The sequence below is a fragment of the Oryzias latipes genome, chromosome 13, assembly GCF_053564925.1.
Source record: "Oryzias latipes strain Hd-rR chromosome 13, Olatipes_Hd-rR_3.1".
Taxonomy (NCBI): Eukaryota; Metazoa; Chordata; class Actinopteri; order Beloniformes; family Adrianichthyidae; genus Oryzias; species Oryzias latipes.
This window is the reverse complement of record NC_136249.1, coordinates 4254266-4266468: the sequence shown is the minus strand read 5'-3', so window position 1 is coordinate 4266468 and position 12203 is coordinate 4254266. Positions and strand designations below refer to the sequence as shown.

At 42.1% G+C, this 12203-nt stretch overlaps 1 protein-coding gene across 4 annotated transcripts in view; it reads left to right on the top strand.

The window, feature by feature from the left end:
- The window catches only part of nf1a (neurofibromin 1a), a 91641-nt gene that overhangs the window by 42058 nt on the left and 37380 nt on the right, over nucleotides 1-12203 (top strand). For all 4 annotated transcript variants that reach the window (XM_078929600.1, XM_078929599.1, XM_023961964.2 and 1 more), the window contains exon 30: nucleotides 10630-10692. In XM_078929600.1, the coding sequence (XP_078785726.1) occupies nucleotides 10630-10692 (63 nt within the window). The remainder of the gene's footprint in view (nucleotides 1-10629; nucleotides 10693-12203) is intronic.

Here is a 12203-nt window from a genome sequence, read left to right as displayed (position 1 = left end):
TTTTTAAGCTATTTTTTAAAACACAAATTAGTAAAGGCGAAGCAAAATTCAGTAACCATTGTTGGATTTTCTTTCTTATGACTTTTTGCACATTTAAATCCCGGTCACAAGTTATTGTAGTGCAGCCGGTCAGCCACTCCTATATTTTCATAAAAAACGGATGGAAATTCATGTTGGAGACCAAATGGGTGCAGCCAAGATGCACAAAAAGATGTTTGAGATCACCCAGATGGACACAACGCTGCGCAGATCACCTGGTGTGTGACGTATGTTTTTGTTTTTGCTCCAACATCACCTGTCAATCATCACAAAAATATCAGGAGAAAGGGGCGGGAGCAAGGCCCCAACCTGAGCGAACACAGCTGGAAACTTAGTACTGAACTGACCGCAACCCGCAAATGACTACAAAACAATGCATTATGGGAAATATCTCTTGACAGTTTTTGTAGTCGAGTGATCAATTAAAATAATTCAAAATACCTATTGATTAAAAGAGGCTACATTCATTACAAAACATTCAAATAAATATAAAAGATATAACAACACAGATCATACTGAGGGGGAGAGGCAGATTAAAACTAAATTGAATGTTAAAGACAACTCCAACTTCCTGTTCTCCTTCGGTGTCTCTGCAGCTTCGCCTCCATTTCATCCCCCCCTCCCCCCTGCAGATCCAGGCGAGCCGCTGGTTCATCTTAAAGACGTCTATCATTGCATTTTCCCCACGTATTTTCAGTGTGTCTAAGACTACATCAAGTTGTCGTGCGCACGTGTTTAATGCTAAAGCCCCTTTAGCTGTCACGCATGTAGGTGTGGGACATTTATACGCCGCGCGCGCTTAACCGTAACCATAACCTCAGCCCTCCTCCGGGTCTGTGCGGCCCAAAGAAAGGTTAAGCACTGACTGCATGGATTTAGATACATTCTAAAAAGTAAAGTAAGGAACTCCTTAATGTGGTCCAGGGAGGGGGCTGACAGGTTACCTGAATTAAATGTTCTCCTGCTTTCAAGCCCGGTCAATGTCCCGCCCCCAAGAGTCATATACTCCAATGTGATTGGTTGGTTCTTCAGCTCCGCGCACAAAACTGAAAAGGTGTCATTCATACAAACTGGCGGGCCGCATTAACATTAAACTTTCATATTAAGGTGGGGGCCACAAAATATCATCTCGGGGGCCGCAAATAGCCCGCGGGCCGCGAGTTTGAGACCCCTGCTCTAGATATTGTTGGCCTTATTTTTCTTTTCAAAATAAATGATCACGGTTGCTCATACTTTTTTAGCATGTGAGCTAATATATTAAAAAAAAACAAAAAAAACTTGTCCCTTTCACCCTTCCGTGGGTGGTTTCTCACTCAAGCTCGGCTTCTCTACCAGAGGCCTGGGAGCTTGAGGGTTTTGCGGAGTATCTTAGCTGTTCCTAGCACTGCGCTTTTCTGGACTGAGAGGTCTGAGGTCGAAAGACTACTGGAAACTGTGAATAAAGCATTGAGGGCAATTCCTACCACAACCATCACAGAAACCAATGAACTGGTTTACACTTAAGCAGCAGTGATCCTTGAGATGCTTGGCTATAAGAGCCACCATGGAAGAAAACAGTACCCACCATGGAAGCGGCTAGAGGCCAAAATCAAGGCAACTCGGAAGGATGTGAGTAAGCTCACAGAGGCTCAAAGAGGTACAATAAGAAAGCAAGTACCTAAGAGATACAGCCAGATGCCCATACCTGAACCACTGGAAACTGCCAAACAAAGGCTCCTAGCCTTGAGACAGAGACAATGAAGCCTGACGTATAAACAGGCTCTTTGCAACTCAACCTGCAAAAGTGTACGCTCAGTGGCAGGGTCAAACAGCCGAGCAGACCCACCAAGGCTAGAAACTGAACAGTACTGGAAAATTATATGGGAGAAAGAGACAGCACATAACAGCAATGCCCAGTCTCTCTGAGAAAAGAACATAGCAACCTCCCTGAACAGAATCCAGTAACCGTCACAGTGGCAGACATCCAAGATAAGGTCTCAGGTATGAAGAACTGGACAGCACCGGGCCCTAACATGATACATGGCTACTGGCTAAAGAAACTCATCACACTCCACGAGCGCCTGGCAGCACAAATGAACTAACTGCTAAGAGATGGGACTTGCCCCGAATGGCTAACGGAAGGGCGAATGATCCTGATCCAGAAGGATCCCTCAAAGGGTGCAGTCCCATCCAACTACCGGCCATAAACCTGTCTCTCCACAACATGGAAGCTCATGTCAGGCATCATTGCAACCAAGATAAATAGGCACATTGATCAATACATGAGCAACACACAGAAGGGCATTGGTAGAGACTCCAGAGGAGCCAAACACCAACTCCTGGTTGACAGAACAGTCGCTAATGACTGCAGGTCACAACATCCAAACCTGTGCACAGCCTGGATTGATTACAAGAAAGGCCATGACTCAATGCCACAAGCATGGATCATTGAATGCTTGGAGCTGTACAACATTAACAGGACTCTAAGAGCCTTCATAAGAAACTCCATGAAGCTGTGGAAAACCACCCTTGAAGCCAATGGAAACTTGCACAAGTGTCCATCAAATGTGGTATATACTAAGGTGATGTCCCCACTGCTGTTCTGTACAGGTCTAAACCCCCTCAGCCAAATAATCAAGACTGGCTATGGACAGCGACTCAGAAATGGCGCTAACATCAGTCACCTCCTCTACATGGATGACATCAAGCTATATGCTAAGAACAAGCATGACATTGACTACCTGATCCACACCACCAGGATCTACAGTATTGACATTGGGATGTCATTCGGGCTTGAGAAATGCAGCCGGATGGCGACAAAGAGAGGCAAGGTAGTCCACACAGGAGGGGTCTCACTCCCAGAAGGAAAATAGCAGACATTGAGGACAGTTACAAGTACCTTGGAATTCTGTAGGCAAATGGCAACCTGGAGCAGGAAACAGGTAAAGTAGTAACAGCTAAATACCTCCAACGAGTAAGGCAAGTCCTGAGAAGCCAGCTCAATGCCAAGAACAAGACCCGGGCAATAAACAGCTACACACTGCCAGTTATTAGATAGCCACTATCCAGTATGAAATATCCAAGAAGCATGAGTAAATCAAGCTCAAGGCCCCAACTGACAGTATGCTTAGTGAATGTCTCAGACAATGGAGAGCAGAGGATATAGTGCTGGAGGACAGATCTTCATGGGAGGACAAACCCCTGCATGGATGAACCATCGGACCATAACTGAAGTTGCTGATATCAAGAAGTCCTACCAATGGCTATAAAGGGCTGGCCTACAGGACAGCACTGAAGCACTCATGCTGGCAGCTCAGGAACAAGCCCTGAGCACCAGAGCAATAGAGGCTCAGATCTACAACACCAGACTAGACCCAAGGTGTAGGCTGTACAAAGAGGCCCCGGAAACAATTCAGTACATAACTGCAGTGTGTAAGATGTTGGCAGGGAAAGCATACATGACAGGATGGTAATGGCGAACCAACCAGACATTGTAGTGGTGGATAAAGAACAGATGAAAGCCGTTGTGGTGGATGTGGCAGTGCCAAGCGATGGGAACATCAGGAAGAAGGAACATGAGAAACCGGAGAAATACCAGGGACTCAGAGAAGAACTGGAGAAAAGCCTGGAAAGTGAAGGTGACATTGGTCCCTGTGGTAATTGGAGCACTCGGGGCAGTAACCCCCAAGCTGGAGGAGTGGCTACAGCAGATCCCTGGCAAGACCTCAGACCTCTCAGTACAGAAAAGCGCAGTGCCAGGAACAGCTGCACAGAGCACCAGATCGTTTTTTATGTGTGTGTGTGTATATATATATATATATATATATATATATATATATATATATATATATATATATATATATATATATATATATATATATATATATATATATATATATATATATTTGTATTTTAAGACTAAAACACTGTTTAAGAAATATAGTACTATGAAATATTAGTACATAACATTGATCATTCAAAAACAGTAAAGTACACATATCTATGTGAGGAGATACTTTTAGTATTAACAGATGAGGCATTTTAGTACAATAACAGAAAGCAGCGACTATCATATTTCATCCTCTGCTGAAAACTGTTTTGGGGGGAGTATGCCATTTCTAAAGGACTGTTGGCACCGTTGGAAGTGCGTGCCATGGATAACAATGCTTCCTCTGTGAGCTCGGGTCCATCAGGACGCAGTGACGTATGTTTCAGAGGATGTTCGATTGGCCGTTCTGCATGTCAATCAAGTCCTGTACTTCTTGGAGGATTTTGATTCGCTGACTGAATTTTTATAAATATATATTTTTTATTTTTATTTGTTATTTACCTTTGCTGGCTTGCAATCTACCCTCATGTCCTTGAAGATCGACCGGTTGTTCGCGATCGACGTAATGAGCAGATAAATAGACAGACAGATAGATAGAGAGAAAGACAGACAGACAGTAAATAAAGTAGGCCTAAGTAAGTATGAATATATATATAGAGTAAGGGTGAAGGGGCAACTTCTGAGTCACTCTCAGTCCAATACTAGCTGGGGTTACATGTGCAAAACGTCTTTTTATCGGATCAAAGATCGTATTACAATTGAATTGTGTACATTGACCCAGAAAAACTTTATCTGATAATAACAATGGTATACATATGCCACATTTTCGATCGGAATAAATCATTTTCTACTGTCAAATACCGTAATAACGTAAACAAATATAGAAGAAGAAATTGGAGTTACAATGTAAACAAACAAATCTGCAGAATAGAGCGAGATGATCTTCTAAACATTCTTTTATCATTTTTGTGTTTTTAATTTAGTGCCATTTCATTATGTGCAGCCAGTGCTTTTTTCTTGGCCGCACGGACCCAGAAGAAGGGATAGGATTAGGTTAGTACGTGCTAACAACATTTAGCCTCGGATGTACTGCAAACCTATACGGTCAGTGGCACAATGTGCTTCTTGGCTGCACTTAATTATGTGGGAGTAACATCAGCCATTATTTTGTCTGGACACGAATGGTAACACAAATCCACATGATTATTAGCACAGTTTCTCAGGACTGTGCGTAGCGAAATATCTAAATTCAAGTGCCACTTCCACCAGCTCAGAAACCATGTCAAAGCCGCTCCTCTGCTCTGAGACACAGTTCCCCCGGGAGATACAGTTTTCCTGAGTCTGGCAGCTCGCTCATGCAGAGCGTTACAGAGTGCAGTTCACACACTTTTCCCTGCCCACACTTATGAAGCTACTAGTCTGTCTGCTCTGCTCAGAGACATGGTTTGCAAGCTCAGAGCAACCAGTCGGTCCTGTTTGCCTCCAAAGCCTCCTCTGGAGCGCCACAACGTCTATGCACGATGTACAAGCGAACGCAGAAGTGACCCACAGTCGTAATTAATTGTTTATATAAACAACGTTCAGAAAAACAATTGGCATAACCCACCTATCTTGAGGAAATTTTGATCCGAATGAGTCTGATCAGGTCAGAGTATTCCGAACAGCTTATTTACACATTTTTATTGTGATCAGGTGTTGATTCATGAGAGAGTTTTCAACATTCTTGAATTTGCAGAACAACCTGCTGGGCCAAATCCCTCCCCACCGTTCAATTAATTGCTATCTATTTATCGATCGATAGATGGATTTGGTCCATCTTCTCTGTAAAGGTTGTACTCTCCAATTTGTGGCAAACTACTTGAACTCCTGACCTCACTGTTCCCTGCAGCACTTTTGCTGATTTTTGGGCAACCATTAATTGAATGGTGGGGGAGGGGGAGGATCAGCAGGTTTTTCTCCCAAGTCATGAAACCTAAAATTCCTTATCAAGTCTCCAGATATTTTCAAAGGGGTTTATTTTATTTATTTTTTTGGCAAATTTAAACTCTAAACAAAGGAATAATGAGTTGTGGTGCAAACTATTAGACTAAAATAAAAATATGTATCTCTAAGACACTTGCTTTTTTTTGCGTTTTATAGGTTATTTACTATCTTAGACACAATTTAATAAAGGGTTGGAACAATTCAGTTCCTGCAGTTTTTGACTGGACCTGGTCGTAGATGGTCTGAGTGTAAAAAATGTGATATATAAATAATGTTGAATAAAGGAGGCACTATATTCCTCAGACTGTCACTTCTACATCCGCATCAGGACTCCGATCAGAGCACAGAACAAGATGAGCGGTTTAAACTTTTATCTTCAGTTTTCTTCAGTTTTTACAGAACTCACAGCCTGGCTACATGTAGCCTGTCTGCTCCCCTCCCTCCCTCTGTTTTTTCCTTAGGACCACGCTCGTCCACATCCATGCCTGAACAGAATGTACTAAACAGAGAGTAATTCACAACAGTGCCTGAACAAATTATACTGAACAGGTGGGAATTTACAACAATTACCCTATTTTACATTTTCATAAGTCAAATATGAGGTTTCAGAAATCACTCTGAAAATGTAGGGGGTGGGTTTAAAATAAATAAACATTTTCTTTTGTACAACCTTACAAGGGGAAAATATGTTGATTATCTAGTAAATTTGTCACCATATCAAACATGTTTTTGACAAGTTAAAGAAATACAACCACAATAAGTATAACAGGGTATTATGGTTTTGATCCTGTGGACATATATGCCACAAGATCAGCTACACCTTTAAGAAGCATTCTATGGATCATCAAGGGGGCGGAGCTTCACAGACCAGATGACCAGAAACAGGAAGCCTGGGCAAATTAAAAATGTTTGGCTGAGATAGCAAGGGTTAGCCATGTTTTAGGATTATGCTAGACGTCCCAGGGCCACTCCAATACAAGCGTTACACTACTGGATTACTTTTTTGTAGTTCTCTCAGTGAATGGGTTATTGCATGTTTTTTTTCCCTTCACTTTTTGCCTTTCCATTGGATATAAACGTCACAGACTTGGAAAAAAGACGGTGAGATCAAGCCTGTTTATTTTGTTTATTTATGAGCGGTACAATGCTGGTACCAAGATATTAACTCGACAGAGCTTTGTAAATATCCAAATTTAAGATGTTATTGGTTGTGTATATATGGTGTAGTATATTTTGCTTGATGAACTGCTTGAGGGGTGGAGGGTGGGATTATTATTGTTATTATATTTGAGGCAGCTGATTTTTTTAACCATTAGGTTTAAACGTGTTACTCGCACATTTAATCAACTTAGTATTGAATTACTTATGTGTGTTTTTCTGCTGGAGTGTGGCGGAAATTGTTACAATATGCATTTGTTTATATGCACTAGTTTATTTTATTTCCTTTTGAATGATCAAAAGTTGAAAACATTTTGACCCATTTTGTACCACTATAGTAGAGTTCCCCTTAATCCTCTCCATATTCTTAATAAAAGTTCAGTTGCAGATATTACTGACCTTGTTTGGGGATACCCAGGTTCAAACCCCACCTCAAGGGATTTTACATGATGGCTCATGCCAGTCTTCATACACTTTATGAACTTATTTCATACTACAATAATCACATCCTTAATCTTCTAAAAAGGCAAAATCTTTTCTCCTCCCCTCAAGTTAAGTCCCTGGGTGTCATCCTGGACAGTCCTCTTTGCTTCACTTTTCAAATTAAGGTCACTCGGACTCCTCACTTCTACTTCTGGAACACCCACCATTGTTGCCCTACCCTCAGCCCTCATTCCACTGCCGTACTGGCTCACAGCTTCATTACATCTCATGTAATTCACTTAGGTAAAGACTAATGCAAAAAACTCCCCACAAACTTCCACTGGTTCAAAACTCTGCCGCCTGCATCATCATTCAGTGTTCCCCCTTCCATCATATCACACCCATACTCAAGCAGCTTCACTGGCTACATGTCTCCAATTGGATCACCTACAAAACCCTACTTCTAACCTACAAAGCCATTCATACCCCCCCCCCCCCCCCCCATAGCTCTCAGATCTCCCTCAAGATCCCACTCCCGCCCATGGGGAGATGGGCATTTAGTTGCTCTGCCCCATAACTCTAAAACCCCCTCCTCCCTGACCTCCGGATAATGGACTCACTCTCTCTTCATCAGTTTGAAGAAAGGCACCTGATAAATAAAATATATTATTATTATTAAAAAATTATGCATTTATCATGCATTTATTAATACTTAATACTTACAATTGTTAAAAGCGTCCAGACTATTTGGTCAGTGGTCAATTCAGATTAAAAAAAAAATGTAAAAATTATTTTTAATTCCTTATAGAAAATGATTTGCTTCAGTAATTTGATTTATTCTAACAGTTGATTGCTCTGAACAGAAAAGATCTATTGTAGACTTGTGGAGACTCTTCTGGTCGGGTCTGAAGGAAACACTGATCCCCATTGCAGGAAATCTGTTGAAGCTTCTGACTGATGACACTGTTTCTAAACCACTTAGTTGTAAAGATAATGCTCTGTTATGGATTATCTCCCTATTATGGTGTATCCATCCTCTTTCCCACAATCAGCTCTAATAATGAAAATAGTTGTAAACTTTAATCATTTCACATCAACCAATTTATGAATCAATGCTATGTATAGAAGAGTATTTACTGAGGAACTAAATCAAAATATGTGAAATGGTTTTGATTTGATCAAAAAGCACTCTTGAAGAATATGACAACAGATATTTACAACAAATGACCTGTTTCAGAAGTCTCAACCAATTTGACCACTGGCTTCTTTTAGCACTGGCTGGGCCACTAAGTCTTTTTTGTTAATAGTGCAAAATGCAGTCCTGCACCTCCTCTTTGAATATACAATGTCTAAAAGATGCCTACAAAATTTCTTAAATTCTACAGTATAAATACCAATAATAATAATAATAATAATAAATGTGAAACCCCATGCAAGAAGTGTAAAGAGGATACATTACATTAGCGATTTAATTAAAAAAATTAGCGATATTTAATAAATCTTTAGATTTTAATTTTAAAACTGAGTTACATTAAGTAACATTTTAAATAAATGTAGTCAAAATTTGATTTATATAAAAGCATTAAACTTACATATATTTTTAAACTATTAAATATTATGCAAAGCATGCTTTTCTAGAGATGCCTTTTTCAGTTAATTGACCATCTTGATGTAATTCCCGATTAGACCTGTAGTTGGCCCCAAAGTACGCTTTTAGACGCAGTGCCTAAAAAAACTGTAGGGGGAGATCATGAGCAAAGTCTGTGTGAAAATTCAGGTGAAAAAAATGCACTTTTGGCCAAAAGTGGGGACTTCTGGGAAAATGAGAGGGAAGCATCTATGGGCAAAGTAGAGCAGTTTTCAATCAAAAAAAAAGTGAGAACCGGCAAATGTCCTCACTTCCAGAAATTGACCTCACTTTGTTGGTTAAAAACTCTCGCTGGTCCTCAGTAAGTAGTAAGTGCAAGAACTCTCTCTCACACACACACATGTGTACACACACCCACAAACATCCGCACTTATGCACACACACACACACGGTCACACACACTCACACACACCCACACACACACACCTGTGCACACACCCACTCTCTCTCTCACACACATGCGCACACACGGTCTCACACACACACACACATGTGCAAACACACACACACTGTCTCTCACACACACACACATGTGCACACACACACACACACACACGGTCTCACACACGCACACATACACACACGTTTTTCATAAAACACGTTGGTCCCCCCCCCACACACACACACATGTGCACACACACACACACACACACGGTCTCACACACGCACACATGCACACACGTTTTTCATGAAACACGTTGGTCCCCCCCCCACACACACACACACAGTTTGAGGAGCACTGCTCTAAAGGATGAATCCCTCTCCAGCCTACAGAGGTTGGATTTGAGTTTTACCAGGAAACAAAGGGGTGTTGCAGGGGAATGTGGGTCTGGAACAATGCCTCCCTAAGGGGGCTATTGAATAAATGGCCTCTTTCTGCCTTCAGCAGAGTCGCTTTGGTTCCTAACAATAATGGATCAGATTGATCTGCTTTTCCAGACCATCATTCATTCATTCTTGCCCAGTTATGTGAATAAGCGACTGCACTGCTTTAGGTTAAAGGAATTAACATTTGCTCTGTGTGAGAATTCAGGAGTCACCCGTCTTGATCAAGTAAATGTTTTTGGTAAAATGTCATAACTTAAAGAAATGGCCTCCTCTACTTGGTGCTCTTATTGATCAGTTTTCAGTCATGGTTTTTGGCGTTCACGTGGACGGCCTCCTGCCCAGTGTCCTTCCCTCAGCTGCTGGGACCTTCTGTCCCTGTCCTCTGTCTCCACCTACTCCTCTACTGTTTAATGCCTGCACAGCGACTAGAAGAGAACGTCAGAGCTATGATGAGCTCTGCAGGCGGCCTGGACCGGGTCTAGACTCCAGCTGGTGCTTCTGGGTAATGAGAGGCAGTCCAGTGTTGTTCATCTGATGTCGGGTTCATGTCCCTTTTGGAGCTGCAACTGTTTCATCAGCTCCCTGTGAGGCCCCGATCAATGATTGCATTTGTTTTTGTGCGCTTATCGTGTCTCAATGTGTGCGCTTGTTATACCCTGGTGTGTGCGTGTGTGTGTGCATGTGTATTTGTGTGTGTGCGGCCGGTGCTGTGACCATGATTGTGCTCATCTCTGTTCTGTAGGCTACTTGCCACTCTCTACTGAATAAAGCAACAGTAAAAGAAAAAAAGGAAAACAAAAAATCCGTAAGTTTGGAGAATCTCCTTTCATACAGACACTTTCCCCCTGAAGCAAAAAAAAAAGCTTTTTTTTTTGCATTTAATCCATTTGATTTTCTTTTTTATTTTCCATAATTGATCAATGTTTTTTGTACATGGTGAAATGTCTCATTCTGTCCTCCATACTCTGTCTGGGATCACTGTACTAATCTGGGCTTCACGCCGGGTTTTCTGGGGGGGACAGCAGCCTCTCTCTCCTCTCTGGACCATGTTGTCCCACAGGAGACTCTTCACAGAACATCCCATCAGTTTCCATGTGCTCCACCATCGGGTTAACCTCACGCAGCCGCATGTCTGGCCTGCTCACACGTCTGCAGCTCGGAGGACATTTTCTGGTTAATCTTGCCTCACTCTGCCATGACTCGGTTCTTCATGAAGGAATGTCCAACGCAGCAGCAGCAGCAGCTCTGTCCAGAACAGATGGTGGTAGGAGAGGCCCTGCAGTCTGCTTCTTCAGAGGCGCTGCTTTGTTGTTGACTTCAGGCCAATGCCGGTTAGGGATTGCTGCTGTGGTTAGATCAGCGGCAGCACCTCCTCAGTTTATCATCACATCTGTCTACTAGAAAGAAAAGGCTCCTTCTGTTTCCCATCAGTTGTCATAATGACTGACGGCAGCATGTTCTGCTACCTTCAGTTTAAATATGGACCTCTACGAAGACTCTGAAGCAGCAAGAGCTTAAATCAAGCAAAAGACTAAAACTCTGAAGAACATCATTTAACAGTTTTGACCGTACTTAGTGAGCAGAGAAACCTTTGTCTTTCTATTTCTATTCCTGCCTCATTGGAATGTAGAGTAGAGGCCTTATTGTGTTTGGTTTCACTTCTTGAAACTCTGTTCAAACTGCTCTCTACAGGCGTCCTCAGTTTCCCTCATAATTGAAACAGGCAGGCTTTTTTCTGGTTAGACGTGTAGAGGGACAGAGTAGGACCGGGTCTCAGCATCTGAGTAGATCCACACGCTAGTTAAAGTGGAAGAACTTTAAAAAGAGTTTAGATGTTAAAAACCATTCTTAAACATTCAGACCTTAACAAAAAAAGCTGGAAGGCTTTCTTATCAAAATCAAAACTAGCTAAAAACTAATAGAAAAAGGTTTTTTTGGCTTACAAACAAAAAGGAAAATTCCTCTAGAATCAGACAATGGAAGCCACATCTTCTCGGAGTGGTGTGTGTGTGTGTGTGTGTGTGCGCGCGCATGTTGGTCAGGACGACAACACAAAGATGGACGGACGAGTTAACCATCAGCCACGTCTTATGGTCCACTCTGAAGGGATGAAACCCGCGTCCTCCTGAGAAGATCACAGGAAGAATTTAGGGGACGTTTTCTAGAAACTCCTACTGAGGCTTGCAGGGAAGAGCTGTAGAAGTTCATAGATTTAGGATGAAGACATTCAGGTTTCAAGGAGAGAGAATCAGCTCAGTGAGCACGGCCACTTTCCCACAATGCATTAGAGCGAGCAGATTCAGGGCTGTGATCACC